The sequence below is a fragment of the Saccostrea echinata genome, unplaced genomic scaffold (assembly GCF_033153115.1).
Source record: "Saccostrea echinata isolate AGI-Se365-2 ecotype Australia unplaced genomic scaffold, CSIRO_AGI_Sech_v1 ptg000027l, whole genome shotgun sequence".
Taxonomy (NCBI): domain Eukaryota; kingdom Metazoa; phylum Mollusca; class Bivalvia; order Ostreida; family Ostreidae; genus Saccostrea; species Saccostrea echinata.
Genome location: NW_026889776.1, coordinates 6696781 through 6724349, shown reverse-complemented (window position 1 = coordinate 6724349; position 27569 = coordinate 6696781). Strand labels below are relative to the sequence as shown.

At 32.7% G+C, this 27569-nt stretch overlaps 1 protein-coding gene across 1 annotated transcript; it reads left to right on the top strand.

The window, feature by feature from the left end:
* On the top strand, nt 1-27569 carry LOC133193461 (potassium voltage-gated channel subfamily H member 7-like). The gene is made up of 12 exons (XM_061329413.1): nt 1-237; nt 19906-20016; nt 21658-22140; nt 22334-22733; nt 24633-24832; nt 24932-25031; nt 25257-25409; nt 25667-25860; nt 26025-26130; nt 26348-26530; nt 26838-27174; nt 27342-27569. Exons 1-12 carry the CDS (start codon nt 115-117, stop codon nt 27556-27558), a joined length of 2607 nt encoding a protein of 868 aa, XP_061185397.1. The 5' UTR covers nt 1-114; the 3' UTR covers nt 27559-27569.

The following is a 27569-nucleotide window of genomic DNA, read 5'->3' as shown; positions in this document are numbered from 1 at the left end:
TGTCTCGAGGATGTATCGTAAATTAAACCTTGGATATTCAATGAAAGAACATTGCTACATTTTCGTTACAATCGAAAACAACTGTTTTAAGAAGGGAGGCAATTTGGTTTGAAAATGGGTCCTAACCGGAAAAAAGTTACACACTTCAGTGAGTCAGAACCGGTCCAAATCCGAATGGATGAACAATTAGAATCCGAAAAGGTAGAACCGGAAATGGAAACTCCAGCAAAAGAAAAGGTATGTTCCAAGAAATGCTGAGGTACAAAATTGATTCTCAATAAAGTTTTGTCACTTGGTGTTTGATCACCAAAGTCTGATAACTTTAGTACATGTACAGTGGTCTGTTAAAGGCAAATTAATACGGAAGTGATTTTAAACCACTCCGACCCAAAGCGATTCAACTGTTTTCTAAACACTTGCTAATTTTTTTTAACGCGGTACTTTTGAAAACTTATGTATGTACTACGTTAAAGAATAGAGAATTAATGTAATTGTGAGTAACACAATAATTTCTAAAAACAAGATCTATTTAATCAGTAAGTCCATAACAACAGGTTAAAAGATGTTTTAAAAATACACATATTTTTGATTTGAAGATTTGTCTTGATAAAACAAAACAAAACAAAACAAAACAAAAAAAAAAAAAAAAAAAAAAAAAAAATCCTCAAACAAAAACTTCGGAGATATTTCAGGCACATTTTTGGGTTTTTCTAATTTCGGAATACATCGTTGGACTTTGGTGTGAAATGCACGAAGCCAAAATGCAAGAAACTGGCCACACTCGTCCAGCATGTGTAATGAATTTGACAACCGTAATATAAATCTGAAGTTGAAAATTTTTCAGATAATGCATGAATAATTGATAGAATTTTAAAGAGTACTATAAATAAAATCAATTATTTTAATTAAATCGATGTATTCATCGCATTACTAATAGCCATGTAAAGTATTTAACATGAAGCAGCTGAAAAGCGATTAGAATATACGATATAGGGACACGGAAGAAGGGAAATCAGATCGGGTATCATATGATTCTGTCATACTAGGAGAAATCAATACGATTGTTTTTATTTATTTTCTCTAAAAAGGTTTATAAATCGTTGAAATAAAAAGTTTAAGTAAATTTCCTGGTTAATACAAAAATGTTCTTCAATGGCTCTCTAATTGTATTTTTTGTAGCAATTCATGTTGATATAAAAGTTATGTTTGACACTAGCTCTAGAAGCATTTAAGAAATGTAGTCTTGGATAATATCAATCCCACCCCCACTGTCCTGTTTTTCCCAGTTCAGTATCAGTTTCTAAAGCAATTACTAACTTCAGATGCTAAGTTTAAGACTTAAAGTCTAATATTTCATTGCATGTTAACCATATTTTTACCAAGCGTTTTAACATGAAATGATATTCATGTCGGGTTCACTTCATGAGGAAATTATCCGTCCATTTAAAAGCTGAAGCCCTTCAAATTAAATTAAAGGGGTGAAAGAAGGCTTAATCATCGTCAATGAATTTTGTCTTATTTGGTCCATTTGGCTAATAACAGCAAGTTATGAATGAACTGTGGAGTTTTTTGTATGGGGATCATTTTTATAAAAGCTGCAGAGTCTATTCATTGTAACATTTCTGTTGAAGGAAGTAGAGCTAGGGATCAATACCATTTGAATTCATTTTATAATACTTTCGTCATTCAATACGTAAAATTAACAACACAAAAATAAGTGATGTAAGTGAACATAATTGTACTCTTTTTTTATTAAAAAAAAATGAAAACGAGATTTTGAAAATTTGAAATTTTTTTTCTGAAAAATCAAAATCAATTTTACTAGTAGTCCTTGTCCTTATTCAGTTAGTATAAACCGGAAGTCAATAAATAGCAGCCATTGTCCTTATACTGTCAGTGCACACCAGAAGTCAATAAGTAAGTACAAGTAGCAGTCCTTGTCTTTATACAGTAATTATGCACCGGAAGTAGCAGTCCTTGTCTTCATTTAGTCAGTGTACACCGGAAGTCAATAAGTAATAGTATTTGTGCTTATTCAATCAGTATACACCGGAAGTCAATAAGTATTAGTCCTTGTCCTTATTCAATCAGTATACATCGGAAAACAATAAGTAGTACGTCCTTGACCTTATTCAATCAGTATACACCAGAAGTCAATAAGTAGTACGTCCTTGACCTTATTCAATCAGTATACACCAGAAGTCAATAAGTAGTACGTCCTTGACCTTATTCAATCAGTATACACCAGAAGTCAATAAGCAGTACGTCCTTGTCCCTATTTGGTCACTATACACAGAAAATCGATAAGTAAACGATGTAAATGTACACTGTACGTGAAAATGTTTTAGAGGGTTTATTCATCATTTAAAATTCACAATTTTTTTTCCCTGGCATTTAAATCAAATTTGCAGGATGTATCTGTAGAATTCATGGCAGTTATTTTACTATTATATATATTAAACACCAAACATTATGCAAGAGTTCATGATTCAAAATCATTTTGAAGATCTACATATATCTCATTTTAATTCCAACCTATAAAAAGTAACACATGTATATCCAAAGTTGAAACAATTAGATAGAAAGTTTCATTTTTGTAACAAATATTAATGATTTTATTTTTAAAATATACCTTTCTCTAGACTTCTCAAATATCCTTTTGCATGCTGCTAATGACGTTACAATGTTGGGTAAACTCCTTTAGTCTGCGCTCTCTGCGTCTCAGAAGTTCTATTTTTTAAAAATATTTATGATTGTAAGTTCTAAATATTCTCAAACTAACTGTAGAATCTCCATGCATCGTCGAAATCGATTTTCTCCGACAAAACTAGAAACACTCAACCATTTAAGTGACGAAAATATGACGTCACATGCAAAGTCATGTTTAGTGAGTATGCAGTCGATAGTTTTGTTGCATAGAAATTGCATTGAATCTTTTCAAGTACCTTTTTGCTAGCTTTGACGTCACAGCCTACTCCACTGCGTTTAGTCTCGTTCAACCAGACACTAAGCTGTCTCCGACGAGCAGATCTTGGAGTTTACGGAAACAGTCCAGCTTCCGGTGATCGAGGCTATACTGCGTTGCACTGCATGATATTTGATGAAGCTTTAATAAGTTCGAAGGCTATGCTTAAGCCACCATGTTACTATGCACTGCAATCGATTATTGGGATTACTATCATGATCAGTAGCAGAGATGAGATTTCTAATCTTGACTTGTAAAACCCGAAAAGAAATACGAATAAATATTCAATTCGTTGTTAAGGTTCATTGATACTCTGATAAGAGATAACTCCCATTGGATAAATTACTATTATTCTTTTATAAAATTGTCAAGTAGATTAGCCATTCCTGTCAAATTGTGCCCAGTAAGTATCCTGAAATTAAGAACATTTTAATTAAGAATTATTTCATCTAGAAAATCATAAGTGTAAGGAAAAATTTTATATGAGCAAACAAAGGGGTGATGAACCTTAAATATGAAACATTGAATATATAAAAAATATATACAGTTTACATGTAAAATATATATAAAATAATATGTAACAGTATAACATTTAAAATATAAGAAATACACAAAACAAAAACTCGCAATGCAAAACCATTGGGAATGAAATCGATAATCTGTGTTATACAGGAATTTTTTCCGGTTTATATGTACTTCAAAAAGCCCTAATCTGAGAAAACACGTTTCAAAGTACGCAGTCAGATAAATACTGTCTTTTATTAATTTTCAATCTAAAGTTGAAAATGATAATTTGTCATGTAATCATTTTCAACTTTAGATTGAAAATTAATAAAAGACAATACTTAGGTATTTATTATTTTTATTTAAAGAAGAATCTTGACGGAAAATACTTTAATTATAAATAATGAAACAGTTTAACAAACGTACGTTGGTTTAAATCCTGGTTATGATTCGACCATTGACCCTCATATTGTACTTTCCAACCTCAATAAATGAACAATATGTTAAAATGCACAAAGGAGTGAATATAAAGTCTTGTCTGCATGTCTACATGGTATATATTATGTTTTGTGGTTTTTATACAACATGATAAATTGCAAAAATCATGCACGAACACATTAACCTTAATTATCTGTAATTAATATTATGGTTTCTTCAGAATCTTAAGACGGAAACAGATGTGCAGGATTTTTTTTTAAAAGATGTTTTGATTAATTTGCATTTGCTGTGTTTGAAACTATTGAAATAGACGGAAATCGTTTGAAGGAGGTCCCATTTGTATTCGATGTGTTTAGAGCATTATGTAAGGAATGAAAACAGATGTTGTAAATTGATTTTTAAGTCAATTAATTTGGCTGTTGGAGAAATAATTTTTCCATTTTAAAAAAATCCCTCTTCCTATTTGTAAAGTCGTACACATATATCAGTCACGAATGTCTGGTGCATGAAAGTTATCCTCTGTTGTCTTTGCGCATGCGTAAAATATAAGACCGATCACCTCTAAACTCGAGTTCAAAACTGTTTTAAGAATTAAAAAAAATACTAAACTAATCAAAATCTATATTCTTTCAAGATGACATTCAAAATTTCAAATGTCAATGTTTAATCAATTTATACGGGTCTTTTGAAACGTCAACATTGCAAAATATATTTGGATATTAAGAGTACGACAAAGCGTTAAAATATATTTGTCAATAATCACTATATAGTATGCCCCCTTAAAACCAAGCACGTTTTTATTCAGAATAAGTCTAAAGGATCTGCAATGTTGCACTGAGCTCAAAACACAAACCATCCACCTTCAACCCTCCAAACACGTACAAACACTATTCTTAACGTAACAATATCCCTTAATGCAATCCCTTACTTGCTGAAAATAATGTCACACGACATATCATTATAAATCAAAATCATTGAGTCAAACAAGTCAGATTTTTTTCTCCTGTAGGCATATGAGAGATCAAAAAGTTTTTTTATAGAGGCAATTGTCCTACATTGAGCATTAAGGATGAAATATATTGGTTACAATACAACCAGAGCATAGTGCTCACATCTGAAACTATTTCATATTAACTAATCATAAGGGAAACATAACTCAGTGTTTCAGTTGAAAGTTTCATGTGCATAAAAAGGCGAGGTACATGGCGAAAATCAGCAATCTTTTTCCCCTCTTAAAATTAACTTATAAATAGGAATTATAATTATGGGGCTAGAAAGCCAGGCTGGTTTACTACAATAGCTTCTTAGAGCGATCAATGCTCCAATTGTTGCTGTGTACGGTGAGCCTGTGATTGGAAAATCAGCCGGCCTGTCTTGAATTCTGCATGAGGAAACAAGATCTGTCACTCTAATCTTGTTTTCCTGCATATAATCTGCATTCCTACTGTCAACGATAAACAAATTTGTAGAAATAGATAAATCACCGCAGCGGGCTACTATTGGATTTTTTTTTTGTAATAATCTTTCTAAGAAAGAATACAATGTGATTGTGCCTGGATTACCATAATTGTGATATATGGTTAATTAAAGTGACACTTAATTTTCCCACCTGGCCTTGGTGCCTTCTTCGTATGAAGTTTTTTTTTCCTATAAGTGAATGCACCCTTACATATATTTCATTTTTTTGTCTGGCGATTTAAAATGCCAGAGACATAGCAGGAATGAAAGTAAATTATTAACTTTGTGGAATCAATTACACAGTAACATAAAAATTAAGGCACCTTACATTTTCCCCCCATGCTTTCAGTTGATACATTCTTTCCAATTTCAACATTTGACCACTAACTTGTTCTGGTGTTGTTTTTCCGCCTGGAGGGAAACCAGAAAAGGTACAATAACTACCGTATCGTCCATTTTTGTCAGCCGATATGGAATCGCACGCCCGATGTAAACAGTAATCAAAAACCCGATGAAGAACCCTTCCGAATGCCATGTGATAGGATCTATCCAATCAAAAATTCGACCATTTTATCAGAAGCAGATTCAAACTTGAGAGATAACAGATTTCATTAAGATGTAATTAGGTTATTCAATTTATTGTTAAGTGTTCAACAGTGCTTCCATCATAATTGGCATTAATTCCAATGTATTGGAATAGATCATCAGACACAGAGATATGACGCAGTAAAAGGATGACATCAGAGTAGGCTAACTCAGGTGAAAAGGCAGGGGAGGGGGGTATGTTAATATCGTTTGGTTTCATTTTAGGAAAAATTCTTTTCACGGCCATTCAATTTTCGGTTGATGTTCATTATTTTGGTAAAGTTTTTCCAGACTGTTTTAAATTGATTAAGATAAATTCCATGGTTTTGGTCACCACGATTATACTGTAAGACTTTTTTTAAAAGAACCCTGTAAATTTATTCATTTCGAAATGTCAGTTGGAGATAGTTGATTTTTCTGAAAAGAAAAAGATACCTATAAGTTAACGGCTACATATTATGCATATGAAAGTATGTTCAGCTTATTTTGCCTCTACCTGGATAGATCACGCGTGAAGAGTTTCTCACAAAATTCACACGAACTGAACTATATAAATAAACTTTTTCTAATCAATCAATCAAACGTGAATCGAATCATGAAACGTCTTTTGTGAATTTCATGGTTTCTTCCATATGAATTTCATGGTTTCTTCCATATGAATTTCATGGTTTCTTCCATATGAATTTCATGTGATTAATGAAGTGCACTGTTTGTTTCCTATGTGTGAATTTCATGTAAACTTCAAGGAAGAGCATATACATGTATGCCCGGCATTCTCAGTTTCATTTCATGTATTTTAAGTAATTTCTTCACTTTTTGTAGTCAGTTATTTACGAGGGTTATCCCAGCTTGAAAAACGTAAAAAGAAATTTTTGAAAAAATAACAACTCTTCCAATTATCTTGATCTGTCGGTAATATATTTGATAAAGCTTACAATCATATTTTTAGTACTCCTACATTTTCCTTTTCATTTCGATCTTCCAAATTGTACAAATTGTTATAACACTGTTCGTATTTATATTTTAGCAGGAATCATAAATTGGCGCCTTTTGGTGAACCACTTCACTTATCGTACCGATAAAATGCATTTTTATATCAATACATGTAGTTATTGAAAGAAATGCCGAGGCCATATTCAAGTCTGTGCTGTATAATCCATGGCTACTTTATCGCTTAAATTTTAACAAACTAAAACAAAAGGAACACACGTACAAGTATTATGCTTTTAGCAAACTATTTATTTATCATTTCAAGATTTGCATTATCATTTTAACCTTTTAGGTGTCCAAAAGTCTGTTTGATTTCTATTTCATTGACTCGCATGCTCTCTGTGATACCATGGACTATGTTGACAGATGAACAATGTTTCCTCGTCAACACACCAATTATTGAAACTCTCCAGAGACGGGAAGTAATTGTTGCCGTAAACCATTCTTTCCTGTGTCGTAAACTGTCATGAGGACCCTCTCCGCACAGATTAATGTTTTTCATTTTCATTTTGGGAAAATAAAACAGAATTAAGCAAGAAAATGGCTTCTTTGGTCTGTAGATGGGATAAAAAAGGGAGGGTTAAATGAGTTACTCATGAAAGCTATTCAGTATATAAGACACCGACACCACACACTCGAGTTTTACAAAGATTGCTTGTTGCGAATATCACAGTATGGACAAATAGAATCATAAATGAAATTGAATTAAATCTCTCTCTCTCACTCTCTCTCATGGACCTGTTTTTAATTAGATATGCTTATTTAATATGGATTATAAAAAATAATAATGAATTTTCCGAGAATCCCTTTCCTTCATTAAATGGTAGAATTACAGCATTAATATAGCGAATCCATGCAACTTAGTATAATTTACTTCTAGCTTTGATTAAGACAGAATTATTTCTTAATTGTCGATATACGCATTACTTTATATCTAGAACCTGTCGTCGTCCTGTTTACTTCAGAGAGTCCGTGTTTGTAATGCGAAAACAGGTTTGAAAAAATTAAAACAAAAAATGACTTCTATGGAATAATCACTGTTCGTGGGGGACCAATGTTCATGAATTTCGATGGCCACCCTTATCCTCGAATTTACGTCTCCATGCACGAACAATTATTTTATCAACGAATTGATTCACCGAATCTACTGTATAAACTACCATCCAACAAAATTACATCCTTACGAACCATTAAAAATTGTGCATATCCGCGAACATTAATATTGACTCCAATTCAAATGATTCAATATTAAGTTATAGAGGATAAGTCAGCCTACCACAAGCAGAAGATTTAAAGTTATATGACTGTATACTTCGAGTTATATGAAAATCTAAGAAATTAAGATATCACTTTGAATGATTAAATGACCGGCAGTAACCTTTATCATTGTTGCCAGATTTGTTTTTGTATTTGACAGTTCCTTTGGTATGTAAATTGAAAATAGGGTATCTGTAAAATGCGAAACGAAATCTACCGAAACGAAACAAAACCTACCGAGACGAAACGAAATCAAATCGAAACGAAACGAAACCTACCGAAACAAAATCAAATCGGAAAAAAGCCTTCAAGAAATTATCAAAATTGTTCTTTTTTTCCAAACCAATTTCTTAGGAGTATTTAAGCATAATGAATGAAGCGTATGTGAAACATTGGCTAATTTTTTTTTGATGAAATCTAGTTTAAGCACTAGTTAATTACATTTAAACTTTTAGGAAAATGAAAGAATATGTAACTATCTCATTTTCCAGAGCAAATGTAAATGAACGCTTACTTCTCATACAAAATATTTACGTACATGCATATCTGCATTTGTGCGCTTTTTCAAAATAGAACTAACTAGCATTTACGGGTTAAAGGGTTTTCAGGGCGTAGTTACAAACTGAAATGTGGGGGAGGGGGGCACATCACAAACCCTGAAATCTTACCCTAGAATGTGACAAAAACCTTGACAAGCAATTAAAAAAGAAAACTAAGATTTACATGTATATCATTACATACAGTACATGTACATACGTCCCTGTTTTCATCAACCGTTTGAGTCATGATTATCTTCACCAGCGAAATGCAAAATAAAAGTACATTATTATATCGTATTTTATATCTCATTTTTATAAATCTATATAATTCGATAATTACTTGGTCCAAACAGTCACATAGCAGGGCAAACAAAATGTTGTATCCCCCCCCCCCCACAACTTCTACCTTTGGATACGCCAATGGGTTTGTATAATTATTGTATTGTTGTAAACGGATGACTTTAAAAATATACTCAAGTTGCAAAAAGTAAAACTTTGCATACTAATATGAGCGCCCGAATGAAGTAAAGTACATCTCTGCATATTTCTTAGATGTAAATCTTTAAATTAAATAAAACTGTGATTATTGTCGGATCAAGGTCATGATTGAAAGCTTTACACTATTTATTATTATTTTAAATTGTATATCGTTTTAATTAATATGTTTCATTTTCTTGATTTAATTTCGTTTCGCATCGGCAAGTTTCGTTTCGATTTGATTTCGTTTTGTTTCGGTAGGTTTCGTTTCGTTTCGATTTTATTACGTTACGTTTCGTTTCGTTTTGGTATATTTCGTTTCTTTTCGGTAGATTTCATTTCGTTTCATTTCATTTCTATTTCGTTTCTATTTCGTTTTGCATTTTACAGGTACCCTTGAAGATAACGTTCTTTAGCCGACGATAATCGCTAAGGTTTGTGACTAATAGCCCTGCTTGTTTTGTATTTAGTTACTTATAGAAATGTACAAAATTGATAAACACTTAAGTCTCAGGCAATCAAGGGAGGGAGGAATATTCCTATAAACTTTTAATTTTTGTAAAGACTAAAGATTCGATTTTAGAATTTAAAGAGCCGCTTTGTAAAAGGTTGGAAAATGCATGGTTGACGTTTTAATTGAATCGATAATGTTTTAGGAAGAATATTGCATTTTTACGATTTTTACCATCAATCAGAATACACTTTTGAAACACTCAATCTAATTGAATTGAGCTGATCATAGTTGGTGCACGCGTCCAAATTATTTACATTGTTATGTATCAATTTTTATTCATATAAATTACTTTAATTGTAACTGTATATGTCGACTTGTTATAATTACCATTATAAATCTTCAGATGAGCTCTTATTTATATTAGCTAGCATAGAATCTTTGGGGAAAAAAAATTCATTCAAAGAAAAATATCGGGATCGATGTTATCAAAATAGTTAAAACCGGAATCGATGAGCCCGAAAAGTCCATGTGGTGACCTTCCAACTATCTCAATTGATTTGTGCTTTCATTTCATTAAAGAGAGAGATCAATGGTTCTTCTTTGAAAATTTTCTTTAGAGACCTCATGTATAATCGATTTGACAAACTTATAACTGCCGTGTTGTTTCACTTAATATTGTTAAGTATACAAGTGGGGGTTTTAAGAGAATGAAGTTGAGTGACATGTGCATGTAGAAATAGCAAACCAGCGTTGTCGGGACAAACAACGGTAAGGGTATATATATAATTAATTATGTTTTAGTTATGTTTAAATTCCTTTTTTTTAACAATCTCAAATTAAAAAAAAATTTAAAATGACCATTCCAATGGCTCTGTGAGCTGGTGAGTATCTATCAGAAAACTCAATATTGTCGGAAACGGTAAAAAACTTAAAAAATTCTTATAAACTTAATTCAGTCAATTATTAGATAACTAACTTTTTAACTGGGAAGGGGAGGAGCAACGTTTTAAAGAAAATTCATTTTCAGTTCTACCATTTTTTGTTTTTAGCATAGATAATATCATATTTTGATCAAGTTTCATACACTGTTCCATGCGATTAAAATATAATGATCAACCACAATATTAAAACATGAATGAATTTTTATACATTTTCAACTCTCGAGAATGCTAGTATACACTTAAAGGGGCATGGACACACTTGAAATTCTGTTTTGTCTACAATTTTGAATTTCCATTTTTATTTGAAATAGCTTCAGTTTAATGACTTGAACTTACATAAAAATTCTTAATATTTAATGACAACGCAATTCTTCAAAAGGTTACATAACGTTACATCAACACAAATGTTTTTAAACATTGACATGCTAATGTTTACGTTTTACCGGGTGTATTCGATTTGCTGACATTGCGCACATTATGACAAACTGGCCTGACAACACTGGTGGTTTAAAATGGTTTTGCATCCTTCTTCTTCTTTTTTACTTTTTTAAATTAAAGTTTAAGTATCTCTTTTTTCAACAACTCATATTTCCCATGCCCCCCCCCTTTTTTTAATGTTTAAGGTAAATTTTAGTTCATGAAAGTGCAAGGATATATGAATTCAAACACGCTCGTTCGCAGTTTTTAAAAAAATTCAGATAAAAAAGTTCAAAAACAGGCTTTTATAATATATAGGCCCGAATTGCTCTTGTTATGGGTTTTATTCAGTATTTACAAAACATTATCATGGTATCGCAAAAATTAGCCCCAGGCATATTTTTTCTACATATTAATAGCACGTGTTTTTATCCACATTTACATACGTGAGTACAAGATCTAATACTAGTACACGTATATCATTATAAAACGCAATAAGTAAGTCACATTAAGCTTTTTTCGAGATTGCCTCTGCATGAAATCTTCTGATTTCTTAACATAAAAATAAATTACTAAAAAACAAAGCTCAATTTCTGGTAGCGAGTACACGTATTCTGTATTCCTTTGGTTATTTTCTCCCAGAAAGTAAACAGAAAGATAATTTGACGCCATTGTCTATAGAAATGGGGTATTGATATTTTCTCAGGTTGGTATTGAATTAAGTTTGTTAACATATTTGTTAAGTACCCCTTAATTACAAAACTAATTGACCCCCAAAAAATTGATATAAGAACTACTGTTTACTTTTTGGAATTAAGCCAATTTTTTTTAAAAAAGAATTAAATCAGACTTTTGGTTTCATGTTCAACTTGGCAATTGGTTATTTTACTAGCTGAATAATATAATAGCTTGAAATTCTACACCTCTACTAGAAATATTTTTGAACAACTTGCAAATATTGCAATATTGCGTTGTAGAAAGCAATTTTGTTATCCAATATCTACATTCAAATTAAATACAATTATTCGAGGCAAAAAAATTATTGAAAGCCACCAAAATTGGTTGCAATATAAGAAATTATCTGTTTGGTATACACGTTATAGACATTTCTAATTAGTCTCAGTTCCTGGTGACATGACACTCTAACTAGCTCGACGTCCTTCTCATTGACTTTCTTGCCTTTAAAATTAAACAAATAAAATAATGCACTGAAATGATCAGGAATATCACAAATATATTAAATAGACATTGAAGTCCTAGCCAAGCTGAAAACCTTTTAACCCGATTTCATAACGTCAGAAAACTTGTATAATTTATTATTTTTAAAAGAGATAAAAAAAATTATTTACATTTTAATGGGAACATGCTTTTAATTTGAAAATAAAGCTGACATCAGGAACCAATAAAATTTCGAATCAAACTCGTTTCTGGGCGGAAAATGGAGGAAATTTGGGCTGATGATGCTGTTAGAGAATTGATCGCACCCAAAACGAATTCCGGTAGTCCTCGTCAATGTCGCAAAGTCTGTTCATTAAGGAATATTACATTTACAGCGATTTGCACTTTAGATAGACCAGGAGATGTTCTGTTTTTCGATGTTTGGTATGTTTCTGTCTAGATGAATTCTGAGACAGTGACTCATAAACAAGATGAACAATATATATTATATCATGTAAATGATGAACCCTCCAAGTACAGAGCGAAGAGCATGTATATATACGAGACTTTACTTGAAAATAGTGGGAACAAACTGTATAGAATTTTGAACGAATTTAAATTCTTAGATTGTTAAAGTCCTGATAAATAATGCAGATTTCCAATTTGTTGCAATCTCGATGCTTTTCATACTAAAAAGCTTTAAACCATGATATGTCCACTTGTTGATCTTTTTCGTTAAAGGCAACAGAAAATTGAAAGTATGCTAAGTGGGAATTCGAAAAACAAAAAAAGATCTTATATACTTTCACAGTAAAAATTAATAAAATTATTTTGATTGTCAAGACTTGCACAAGCCAACAAAAATAAATTAAAAAGGTCAATCAACTATAGTTTATAGATTTTAAAAAAGGAACGTTTTCATTTAGTAACACCTTATACCTGTATTATCTTGGGTAATGAAATATTCATATATGATTAAGAAATCAAGAACAAGCTTAATGAAATGAAGAACCATGTATTTGATTTATATGTGTTGTGTGCATGAAAGGGAACGGTGCAGCTTATTAACGATATGAGCGTCATTGACCAAGTTCACAATGTTCTGGTGACAATGGAGAATTGGCAATATCTTTTTTATTTCACAATGTGATAATGATGGTACGGAGATATCCTCTCTACATAGTCGGTATATAATAGAGTTTTCACGTATATATGCCTATTTTATTGCATATTTAATGGGGTAATGTACATAGTATATGTGCCGCATTAGCTTCATTTCTTCCCTTCGAAATTTTGGACGACAGAACCTTTTTCCCTACATTTAAATTTGAAAAATTTGACTGCTTGAAATTGTGGAGATACTTATCCTTTGAATGTGAGTATACTTTCTCATTTCATTTTCAACAGTGAAATACTGTGATTTATTTATTGAACAAAAGTGATATTCTCTCACAGTGTGAAAGGATACCAAAATGATATTCTGTCACAGTGTGAAAGGATATTAAAGTAAGTACATGTAAAAAATAATTTCTGGCCTGTAATAAGATAGAGATTGTAACGAAACCATTTTGATAGAGACTAAAACTGCCAATTTCTTCCCAAATATGTTGCTATTTATCAATGTTACAATGTTTTCAATCTCACAACTGCTAAGCTATGACGTCTCAACTGCTCAACTATGACGTCACAGCCTACGACACTACACTTTTAAAGAAAAGACCAGAGGCAAAGGGAAAATCGGTTGGTGCCAGTTAGAAAAAATATTTTATCTGGCGGCCGCCAAATAATTATCTGGCGGCCGCCACATAAATAACTGGCGGCCGCCAGAACCTTATCTGGCGGCCGCCAATTAATTATTTGGCGGCCGCCAGATAATTTCTGGCGGCCGCCAAATAACTTTCTGGCGGCCGCCAGATAAGTTATCTGGCGGCCGCCAGAAAATTATTTGGCGGCCGCCAGATAGGTTTCTGGCGGCCGCCAGTTATTTATCTGGCGGCCGCCAGAAAATTATTTGGCGGCCGCCAGATAAGTTTCTGGCGGCCGCCAGTTACTTATCATGCGGCCGCCAGAAAGTTATCTGGCGGCCGCCAGATAAAATATTTTTCTACCTGGCACCTACCGGCTTCCGTAATAATCAAAGAAAATGTAATAAACAAAAAATTAAATATTTTGTTGTTGAATATGGAACTTGTTTCACTCGTGAGACAGGATTTTTTTTATTTTTAATTTCATTTGTGCTTCGCAATCGTAAAAATATCAACAACAACAACAACAAAAAAATCCTGTCCCACTCGTGAAATAAATTCCATATCCAACAACAAAACATTGAATATCCTCTATTTAGTACTACTAATAAGTCAAATTTTTCTTGTTTAATTTATTGACAGTAGTATTTTACTAATTTACTTAATTTTAATGTCATTCCTGTGTGTCCATATTATAAAAAGAAACGCTCTTTGAAAATTTGAAAATTGAGGATAACTTATTGGGTAAAATTGAAAAGGAGATGGGTGAACATGACGAGCGATAAGCCTATAGTGTGACAAACATGAAGACGAAAAATTAAATTTCAATTATATCAAAATTTTCCTTGATATTTCGTCTAACATTAAAATATACTTTATGTAAAATCTCTTCAATTTGCAAAAATCCCTCAAAGATTGAAATTATTTGTCTGTGAAATATTAGACACACACTAAAGCGGGCAAAAAGAGTCATTTTCTCATACTATAACACTATTTTTCGATATGAGTGGGTCTTCGCTCCACCTTTTTTAAAGTAAATCCTCAAAGTTTGCATAAAAATATTCATTTTTTGGTTACCAAAAATATGGAGCAATGACCCACTATACCTTAAAAATATACTTTTATGACATTCGCATCTTTTCGAGAAATACTTGAAGTCCATTAAGTCAAGGGTCATATCAAACCATGATTTAAATGCCACTATTTGTCAGGACTTGTGTAGTCCAGTGGTTAGCGTGCTAGTCTTGAAAGAAAATGATACTCAGGATTTTTATTGCTAGGGTTCGAACCCCACGAATACCACATTAATTTTTTTAATAAAAGAATACATTTTGCCGAGAAAATTTTCCTCAAAAAAGTTTTGTTTATCACAATTTCATAAATTTCAATAATGAGAACTTTACTCTAAATATTAAATTCACAAACTGAACATGATTTTTATACTTCTGAAGCTATAGGCTTTTTGCACGCTATGTTCGCCCATCTCCTTTTGAAAGCGATTTATAATTATAACTGTCGCCACACTGTAAATACTGTATTTTCCTGTTTACAAAACTGAAAATTCAATGACAAATACTTGAATATTTAATTTACTACAAATATCAAAAATTTAAATTAAAATATTAAGTTAAAATTTTAAACATATATGAAGGTGATGGTGCATGTATTAGAAATACCGATCTTTTCAAATGGATAGTATTCTAATCGCTCGTTCGTAAAATGACATCCTCAGTTCCTCCACATCGGCGTAGAGCATCCTTCTGTCTGAGTTATTGCCTCGATGATGCTTAAAAATATTTGAAGATTTTATCAATGATTGACAAAGCTCTTTTACGATAAAACACAAGGCCATTATTACATCATCAATGCCATTCAACCAAAGCGTCTCTAAGACCATGATCAAAGAAATTCCTATTCCCCGGATGACAATAAAACTAATCAAGTGAAGTACAAAAAACTATTGACCTAATAAAGGGAAACGCATTTTTCTAGCTTATGACAAAGATCAAATAAGCTTGTTTGCAATATGAAAATTTTTTCTACACGTACAATAAATAATGCACATGTGTAAACATTTAGCAGAGAAAACATTCGGGTCGTAACAATTTTTTCTAATTGTTCTTTTTCACTAAGAATTTCAATTTGCAAAAAGTGAGAACCCTCATTAACCCCTACTTTGTCCAGAAATGGAATGTACACGCTATTAGAACATTTCATTTGATACCAGTAATGATTTATAAAATTTTGTCATTTAATAACCTAGTTCTTCTGTAACATATTCTTAAAATTCCGTTACATTACAATATAATGGCAAAATGGTTTCAAATAAATTCATTTGCTAAATACTTATACGTAAAGATCTTTGAAATCTTGGGCAAATTTTTAAACGCTGCCAAATTGTTATTTTAAAAAATCAGTAGTGATGTATTACTATTTCATTCAAGTACTAGTAGTTTTTACATTCACTCACTCTCTCTCTCTCTCTCTCTCTCTCTCTCTCTCTCTCTCTGTGTGTGTGTGTTAATAACATGAGCAAAGATAGAGCAAAGATAGACCTCTAAAACCATCAGAAATGGGATCAGGAGCTATTGAGGAGTAACTTTCCCCTGTTGACTGGTCATACCCTGTTGTGTGCTCATTGTCTTGATAGGGTAAAACCCGTAAATAATTCAATGTGAAAATAATGGCCTAAGATTTTGTGTGAAAAACGTCAAATATACATAATATCGAGGTTTCGGTAGATGTGGTTTGGGGTAAATTGATTAATTGTACTCTAAATGTGGTGTCCGCATATAAATTAAAATAAAATACATGTTAATTTTAGTCACTGGTCCCCCCCCCCCTTTTAAAGTTTTTTAAAAGTGGATACCTCTTTAAATATGGGAGGGGAAATTTCTTTCCATGTATGTTTAATGCTACGAAGCTTGACATTCTTAAGAAGATATCAGCAGAAAAAAGATTATGTATTTCCTTAATATTTCTATGTAATGTTGCCCCGTTCTGGCCAAGGAGATCTTGATTTGAATTAAATGAATTAGCTGCCGCGTGTGATTCTAACTGACAATGTGATTCATGAGAATATTTTGAATGACCAGAATATCTTTAAAATCTTTTAAATCGGACATGACCCTTCATTTGAATATTACCCCAGAATGCTTTGCGATTGTGAAAAGTTTGGTTGAAACTAGCCAAGTTTCTTTGGAGAAGTAGTAGTTAATATAAAGTTATTGACGAAACTCGACTGTCACTTATATAATAAATAGCATGGATGCTTCCTGTTTTCTATCAAAAATATATTTCTCTTTGATTTTATATAAAACCAATTATTGTCCCTTATTAATAAAATTTAATTATGATATCTGTCTGTCATATCTTATTTAACAATGACAGATTTCTTACAGTTATGTTTGTTTTTTTTTCCAAATGTATACGTTTCCTTAAATTTTCCTTAAAAGAAATACAATAATACTTTTGTCGAGTTTGACAAGTATTGACAACGATCTTACTTTTTGGATATCATATATCTGACCATCTGCCTGTAAATGTCTAACGTTATAACGTGTTTCCATTGATTTTATGAACTAGAAACTTATAATTAATCACGAAACAGCCTCAGGGATTTTGTTTTTAATTAAGACCCTTCATATGTTTTAAAGTCACCAATGACGACTCACATGGTGAAATCTCACGTCTCGTGAGAATTTTTACGTATTCCTCCGCGTCATCTGGTGGACTACAAGTTTATAAAAACAGTCACTGTTATGTGTAATTAGACGAGTTTGTGCAATACAGTGCAGGAAAACAAAATTACAGCGAATTATAACGAATACTCAAATTTAGCGAAGAAATTTTCATTCCTTGCAGTTTTAAAACATATTGTGAAGTTAAGATATATAACGAATTACATTTATAATGAATCCACATTGTTTGTCCCTGGTACTTCGTTGTAAGTGTGGTTTACTGTACCCCGATGCCCAGCTCTACATGTAAAAGGGACGGATCTAACATTATTCTTAATTCTGAGGCCTGAAACACCCTCCGATCACTATATTGTGCCAACTGCGAAAAAAAGACAAAGTTATTGTTACCTTCACCTATCAAACTGACCTTTCGTTAAAATAAGTTACCTCTCAGCCGAGTCAGAAATGCCCATATTAATTACTTCAATTTTGAGCACGGTAAAAAAAAAATGGACAAAATAAAGAGTTAGAGAGAACATATTTTCCGATTGGCTCAGTCTAAAAGGAAGCATTCCTTTTTTCGTTTGTTGACAAAATGAGTTTCCTATAATGAAAGATTGTAAATTGTTAATGTGTACTTTCTAAGAAACTATGTATAGTGAAGCCTCGCCCACCCGGACGGCAATAATTCGGATGCTCCACCTTTCGGACAACATTTGTGAGCTTTCATATTCATAATTATGAAATATAAAAGCCACACTTTAGTCGTTAGACTCTTCATTAATCCGGACGATTTGTTTGGAAACACAAGTTTCATGATTAACGAGGTTTGACTGTATAATGCCTTCTCTTTGTTAAAAGAAATGATCATAGAGAGAACAGGTACATGTAATATTCTAAATTCGTTAATTAAGAAGATCTTTACAGTGTTTATTTTTGATAGATATATTTTATGGAGAAATTAATATATTTTTTAAAAAATACACTTCAACAAAAACATTGAAGTATTTCTAACGTGTGAATGACCTCAGAATTGAGTGTTAGGCTAAAAAAACACATGAAAAATGAATGAACAGTTCTTGATCGTTCAAAAGATACGGAAAATTAAATACTGTAGGTCAAAAGTGTAGGATATTTCATCGGAGACTACGCCAATAAACATCTCAGATCAAATATGGCATCTAACCTTGGGCCAGTGCTAAAAGATTAATAATTGAATCAAGGAGCTATCAGTTTTCATCAGAGATACGAGGTTTTGAAAGTGGCTCTTTTTGATGATGGAATGGTATTCCGTCAGAAAATGAATATCAGGAAAGGATAGATATTTTTAGGTTCCGTACACAACCTCCACACATGAAAGAAAATGCTCCCTCAGAAAAACAAACTATCCATATAAACACAATGGTACGGCGTGTGGAGTTACAGAGGATTCTTTTGTGAAATGTTCATTGTTTAAATTAATATTAGTAATGAGTAATTAATGACAATTAAGTCATTAATGACATTAACAAAGAAAGTTTGAAAATTGGTAATAAGTGTACTTTCTAATAAACTCTATACAGTAAAGCCTCGTTTACCTGGACGCCAATAATCCGGATGCTTCACCTCCCGGACAACATTTGTGAGGAATATATTTTATATTTATTATTTTAAACTATATAAAAAAAAACATTTCAAGCATCCGGATTCTTCACTAATCCGGATGATTTGCTTGAGAACACAATTTTCCTGATAAAGGAGGTTTGACTGCAAAGAAAGTTCATATGATTATCCATTTTTTAAATACATATCTGTACTAGAACAAATTGCCATGCAATTTTAATCAAACCATAGTAAACGCCATTGAAATCATTTCGTTTTAGATACTATTATTTATAAATATTCATTCAGTTTTGCAACTGAAAATTTTTCGGCCTTCTGGCAAAAAATAAAAAAAAAACCAACGTAATTATGATAATAATATGCATACTCAAATTACTAAATTATTCTAAGGAACATGCATGGTCAGAGATGCTGATAATTAGCCAAATTGTTGTGTACTTATTTTAATTAAAATATCATAGTTGTAGACTTATTTTAATTTTCAAATAAAATCCAGTAAACGTCAATATGATTCAGTACTGCTTTATGGCCTAGACCAGTAGCTGGGAAGCATTTTGTTGATGTACACGAGTCTCTCTCTCAGCACGTCTCTTCGCCAAAATGAATTCGGAGATTAACTTTTAATTAATGTTCCAGATATGTATTTTTGTTTGTGTAAATAAAAGATGTTATCTATAGTATAATATAATTTTCAGGCAAAAAACAAGATCATCATGTTGAGAGTACTGAAGGAGTTGAAGGGTAAGACGTCATTCCGGCCAATAGCGGAAGAGACAGAAAGGCCTGAAACTGCGTCAGATAAAAAAGTAAGCCGAATTTTTATTTTAAATGTTTTAATTTTTCTTTGATTTAAAACAAATTTTGACTTACGTGCAGGAAGAAAAACAGATTGAAAATGTATTACAGTAGTAATGGTTATTAAGATTTGCGACGACAATAAAGTCAGCTTGAAACGTTTTTTCTTTGCATATCAATAAAATATCTCTTTCAACTATACTTTTGCTCACAAACTTCAACTTAAACGTTGGTCTTAAACGTCAAGTTCCAAGAATGAACGACTTTTTCTAGACGGGTGTCTCTCACAGGGCAGCGACAAAGCGCACCACATTAGGCATACCTCCTTATTTTAAAGAATTGATCGGACTTACAATTATAAGTAATATTATTTGTTTGCCTTCATGGATTTGATTGATGAAAGTTCACACCAAGTCACGACCATTACAGTGTATAACACAATGTTTCTCAGCGGCGAAAGGATCCCATGGGATTCTGCAGTGGATACAACAACATGTATCTCTGTTCAATGGTCATGATTTCCGTTTATTTGAAAAACTAATTTATAAAGGAAAAAATTAATATAATCGCCCTATTGCATGACAAGTTTCAAGTTAAACGACTATTATTTTAATTTCCTTATGCAGAAAATAGCATATCATAAATTGACGAAAAGCAGAAACATGATCTGCCTGGAAAAACACGCAATGGTCTTAAAAAATTTTAAAGGAGATCTTCAATTTTGAAGGAAGGTTGGAGAAAAAATTATAAATAGACAAACGAAAACGAATGCAAAGATCCTGAAGGATATCTAATTCCTTAACGGAAATCCTTAACGCGATTGATTCTGATTAATACAATTCTATATTGATTTTCGGATAATTGAAAAGGAGACGGGACACAAATTACAAGATGTCAAACACTGTGATACAGCGATCTCTGTTATTATGTGTAGTAGACGAAAAGAAGATAGATGATAAGAAGTCATCAATATTTTTGTCTTTACTGATTGAGAACCAGATTTTCTTTTCAGAGTTTTTTTTTTTGTGTGTGTGTTTCTTTTTTATTTAATATTTTGTTTGTATTGTTTGTTGTTGTTGTTTGTTTGTTTGTTTTTTTGTTTGTTTGTTTTTTTTGCCCTAATTTTTTTTCTTTTTACGATGGAAAGGTGAAAGATCACTTCAATACTATTTGAGACAAGTGTTTGTTCATTTAGGGAAATTTACCGAAATTTGTTTTTGCTTGTTTTGCTTCCTAATCCCCCCCCCCCCCCCCGAAAATAGAACCTTTCTAAAAACAATATTTTGCAGGATAAACATGTTTAACTTGAAAAGTTTTAAGAATCGAATTGCAAACCAGAGTAAAGAGGTTCAACATCATTTTACATTTTACACCAAATCGGTGATTGTATGTGCAAACTAACACTGCTTCAAAGTTGCTGAACATTAGATTTAGGATTGATGAGACACTCGCTTCAAAGTATGTAATATCTGGTGAAAATCTAACGAAGGCATTGTTTGAGTTGATTTTCAGGAATTCTGTCAATGACGTTTCAACAGTATTCATCTTTTCTTTTGACGTCACAAATTAAAATTATTCATCATTTCATTTGACCATATACACATGTAGTCAAGTAGCTCGCATGCTCACATCTTTATTCTCTCCTTTTGCAGACCCTCAGTGAGAGAGACAACGAAAGCGAGGAACACGAAGCATTCCAGCAGATACAGAGTCAAGCAAAGATTCAACGACCGGAACCCGCCAAATTCCTTATTCTCCATTATTCCCCTTTCAAGGCGGTATGGGACTGGATCGTATTATTTCTAGTATTGTATACCGCTGTGTTTACGCCATACTTTGTGGCTTTCATCTTAAACGAAGACGAGGCTATGATGAGACTACATCGAGATTCTGCTACGAGACTTCAGCACGCAGAAACAATCAAAACAGATCCTTTTGTTATTATAGACTTGATAGTCGATATTATGTTTATAGCAGATATTTTAATTAACTTTCGAACGACTTACCTACATAATGGCGAGGTTATCATGGATCCTCAGAAGATTGCCATCAACTATATCAAGGGATGGTTCATTATTGACTGTGTGGCAGCTATGCCCTTTGATCTTTTACTTTTTGGATCAGGAAATAGTGATGTAATGATATTGTACTCTCTATCAGCTTCAGCTCAATATAAATCATATACTGGAGATTTATGATATTAAACTTTTAATCCTCATGTTGTAAAATAATTTGAACTTTTTATCTATGATTAAATCTTTTAGAACTTATAGACATACCAGACTCTGTATTCATATTTAAGTTAAATGTTAGACATATTTTTTACAGCGAATGACCATTACTGGTATTCTCAAACTTGCCCGCCTTTTACGACTTCTTAGAGTTTTGAGGCGGATCGAACAATTTGCTGCATACGGGGCGGCTGTTCTGATGCTGTTGATGGTATCTTTCACACTGATTGGTCATTGGCTTGCTTGCATCTTCTACGCAATTGCCTACATGGAACGCCCACATCTTCCAGAACCAATCGGATGGCTGGATTCTTTGGCCGACGCCTACAATATGCCGTATCTCCCTAATGATACGATGAGTGGTCCACCAATCAAAACACGTTATATAACCGCACTTTACTTCACTTTCACTAGTCTGACAAGTATTGGGTTCGGCAATGTAGCACCAAATACCAACGCCGAGAAAATCTTCAGCATATTCGCCATGTTACTGGGGTGTAAGTTACTTAACTAAGTATCGCTACATGTAGTTTTAGTTCAATTTCCTTTGTTTATTAGTCCCCTACCGGTGAAACCGGAGGGGACTATAGGTTTCCTCTGAGTCTGTCCGTCCGTCTGTCTGTCTGTCTGTCTGTCTGTCCCTCTCTCCTACTTGGTTTTCCGCACTTTTCTTCTAAACGCTTGCATATATTGAGCTGATTTTTGGTATGTGAGTGTATGTTGATGAGTTACAGATCAAGTTTGCATTTCGTTCCGCTTCATTGATTTTTGACGGAATTATGGCATTTTCAATTTTTAACGGGAACCAGATTACACTTGCCGGTAGGGGACTAGTATTGCTAATGCAATACTCTCAGAATGCTTGTTGTGTAAGAATTGAAAAAAAGATTATATGGGAGGTTTTTTTTACCACAGGAAAATAAAGTTCTTCCTAGCATTGAAGACCTAGAAGTTTCTGCCAGGAATAGAATATATATAACCTGCAATCTACTGTTTGACTCTAGAAATGGTTCATTATTTTTTTAAAACTGCTTTAGACCCAAAATTAGAGATTACAATGATATTCGGTCTGAAATTCAGTTTTTGTAAAATTTTCAATTGCTTGAATAATACGATTTAAGGCATAGACAGCTCAAAGCATTCAGATGAATATTTTGTATGGCCACATATTTATCAAATGCAGCATCCGAAGCAAGATTGATCGTATATACATTGTACTACTTTGTAGGTATTTTACGTATCAGTCTTTGCAAGTTCACTAAAACACGGACCTCTATAAGTTACATCATCATCCGATATAATTACTGTGCATCCCCAGATGCAGATGCAAATATATGTACATAATTATGCAAATGTATAATCTGTACTGACTTCAGAATTGAAATGTTCCAGTAAAATCAGAATCTAAAGCATTTTATGTAACCACCCAAAGTGATATCATCCATACATGAAAAATAATTAGAAGACTTACATCCATTAATGAAAGAACTTGCTTTAAAGCTTTATCTAGATTCAGAAACTGACCAGTACTGTGCATTCTTTGCATCATCCAATGGCATGTAAGCTTGATCAATGCAGGCAATAAATAAATCTACTTTGAGAAAAAGGATTTAAAGAGTTTAAAATGTTCACTCTTTCAGAAAATGTAGGTCAGTTACACCATCCGAAATCTTTATTCATAATTACAACTTTAGCATTATATCCTATCAATTAAAACTGTTAAACTCAGAAAATCTTTATATACAAGCAGAGATCTAAATACAGATTATGTTTAGTAGCGGAAGCGTAAGACGCTGCGAAGAGCAATCAGTCGAAATGGCATAAAGCCGAGTATCAATCACAAGTGACGTTTACAACTTCTACAGAACTACATTACTGGTATTACTACGCCAAATGCAACTGTTAAGTTGATGGAACTCTGACGGGCATTTATTGTGATGTCAACAAGGGTACAGACGGAGTTCAAGCGTGGTTAAAAGGCTGAAATTGTACTTTTTTCTGTTAGTTCTTTAGCTTTTAAACACACAAACTGAATCATATTTATTTTGTACATAATGAATGTGTATGTTTATACAGATTTTGTCGTTTTTCAAATACAGACCGTTGTTCCGATAACATATTTACAATCAAAAAATCAAATTGCTCACGGTTATTTTTTTTTAATTTAACGTTCTTTACTACAAGCTTTGCCTGCTCTGCCAAATCTATCAACCAAATATTCTATAATGTAAATTTCCTGAGTCCAGATTTTTATAGTTAAATATATAAATCCCATCTTTTTAACAGTATATTTTTCTTAAATTTATTTATTTATTTATTTTGCTTTGTTTTGCTTTGTTTTTTGTTTTGTTTTTTTAATTTTGCTGAAACTCTATTATCATCTCTTGCATTTACAGCCCTGTTGAGCGCCGCCATTTTCGGTAACGTCTCCTCTATCATGTTACGTATGTATCAGGGATCAGACGACTATCAGGAGCGAGTATCCAGCATAAAAGAGTTCATCAATTTCCATCACTTGCCAAAAAACCTGGCTACCAGATTACAGGAATCCTTCCAGCATGCGTGGGCGTATACAAATGGTGTAGACATGGGAAATGTAAGTTCTATAAATAGTTTTTTTTTTTTTTTTTTAAATCTTTTAATTCATTTTTGGTGGATTAACTAATGCTGAAAGATGTACTTTTTGTGTTTATAGGTTCTGAAGGGGTTTCCTGACTGTCTCCAGTCTGATATCTGTCTACACCTCAATAAAAATCTGTTGACCAATTGTCAGGCTTTCAAAGGAGCTAGTCCTGGTACTCACTTTTGTACAGAGCTAGCTTTTTCATTATCATTGATCTAGAGGAAGTAGTTGGATTACCATACTTATTTATACATGTATAAAGTAGTAAAGTTTGCAAAGTAGGATAATTTAATCCAACAATTCAAGAAAAACTAATATAAATATAGTAAGAATTATAATGAATATAGTGCAAATATTACTTTAAAATTCATAGTTTCTTGTTTACATTGCATTTTAGGATGTTTACGTTCATTATCACTTAAATTCAAAACCACACATGCGCCGCCTGGTGATACACTTATCCATCCAGGTGACATATTGACAGCCATTTATTTCATGGCACGCGGGTCTGTGGAGATCATGAAAGACGACTCCGTAATGGCAATACTGGGTATGTAAATACTAAATTAAATCGCAGTTGTATTTTAAGATTGTGTGCCTTCATTATCAATAAAATTCAAACCCCGCATGCGCCGTCTGGTGATATACTGATCCATCTGAAATTATATTATATAAATCAATGAAAACTTAATATGTACATGTAAATAATTAATCATGACAATGTTTTGATATAGCAAGTTTAAAATCTTCGATAATTACAAGTACCACTTTATATTTATAGTAGCTGGACTATAATTTAATTTTCAGGTAAACACGACATATTTGGAGCTGATATGAAAGATTCAGATACTGCAGGACAGTCCCTCTATTTTGTGCGGGCCTTGTCTTATTGCGACATCAACAAAATAGAGCTTGACGACCTAAAGGAAGTGTTACAGACTTACCCAGAATTCGCTGAACAGTTCATCAAAAAGTTCCACGTGACTTTTGATCTAAAAAAGGTTGTTACAATATACTAGTAGACCGTATCATTCATTTGCAATCAGTTTTGAAGAATTATCAATAGTTTTTTTTCAAAAACTGCATGATCTCCGATTTAACTTTGTGATTTGATGGAAGACAATGATATTATGAATGTTTCATCGTAGCATATTTTGATTTTCAGGGGACTCTTCTGGAAAGAAAATACAAATCCAAGATCGAGGACGAAACCCTTAAATTCATCCGCCAAAAACGTCCCAGAATGCAGTGCAAAGGACGATCTGTAGATAGTATGATTGTAGTCATATGGAATTTTAACTTCTTTTACAATTGAACAGAAATTAAATTTGACGGGTAGAATCAGTCATTTTTTCTGTATTTACTCACAAGTTTATCAAAAAGAAATTATGAAAGCATTTCCTTAATGTGTTTTTTTATTATTATTTTGAAAATATCTTACTTATAAGGTAAGACTAAGTGAACAGTTATCTAACTTTTCATTCACAGCTGGACCAAGTATGCGGCACCGGAAGAGCTACATCAGGCAAAGAAACAGTAACGATCCCACCGGAAGTGACGAAGAACACGTGGGTATTCTGGAATTTTCTACTGAGCAGGCAACGGAGGGTGTAGACATAGAAGAAAAAGATGTCAGTCAGAAAAGGAAGAATTCCACTGCCTCGGTGTCAGGTGTGTTTGATTACAAGGTTAACAATTTGAATGATACATGTATTAATATTAATGCATGTTCTTTAACATTTAGAAAGTACATTGTTTTTGCGATGGAGCATGTATTACCTACATGATTAAGGGTTAAAGGTTAAGCGATAGTAATCATTTAATGCAAAATATCAAAACGTTATATTTAACATAAAGAAAGAGGGTTGTGGGCACTTTTTGATTTGGCAATTACAAATGGTAACAATTATTTTGATTCTTAAATATATTACCAATTTACACGAAAATTTTAATTTCATAATTTTGCGGTACGTGCCAGGTGCCATGACGAATTTTTTCTCTGCTGTGACAACGGTGTCCAGAATAAACAAGATTTCCAAATCCAAACCACGTCCAGCAATGACAGCCAAATCAAAGTGGGGTGCAATCAAGTCCGAAATCCTGTCAGACAAACGCATACCAGACGTAGAAGCAGGCGATGCACGTGATCACAATTCACCAATAGAATCTACTGCAACGTCATACACGCCAAAATCTCTTTCCAGTTCCGGTCCTCAATTAACCACTGTTGATTACGACATTTCCAAGCAACGAGAAAATCGTGACTATAGTCACGTGACTAGCGACATGGACATCAAACTTATTTCTCTTCAACAGTATGTTTTAATATCAGTATTTTAATTATTGAAAGAGTATAATGGCTCTATGTTAAGAAGTTTTCATAGACATGTAGATACATGTCAATTGGGCATACTAAATATTAAAATTAAAACGAAGCTCTTTTTTCATGAAAAGTTAAACCCCTTTTCTATTTTTCTTCCAGACGAATGAATGCATTTGAAAGTGAACTTTTTACGACTGTGGATGCTATTTTAAAAATCCTTGGACAAAAGCCAAAATTCCCAAGTGATGCTCAAATTCACAATGTTACTATGCATCCGTCCGCCAAAGCTACTGACGTCAGCAAGACGCCAAAATCGAAAGGAGCCAGACTGATTAAAACTGTTCATGAATTAGATCGTGTGTTTGCTAAAATATAATTAAAACAACA

Excerpts from the sequence above, each read along its gene's own strand:
- LOC133193461 (XM_061329413.1), top strand. The coding sequence starts at position 115 with ATGGGTCCTAACCGGAAAAAAGTTACACACTTCAGTGAGTCAGAACCG. Across the intron at positions 20,017-21,657 it reads AAACTGCGTCAGATAAAAAA|ACCCTCAGTGAGAGAGACAA; the intron begins GTAAGCCGAATT and ends CTCCTTTTGCAG. Across the intron at positions 22,141-22,333 it reads TTGGATCAGGAAATAGTGAT|CGAATGACCATTACTGGTAT; the intron begins GTAATGATATTG and ends TATTTTTTACAG.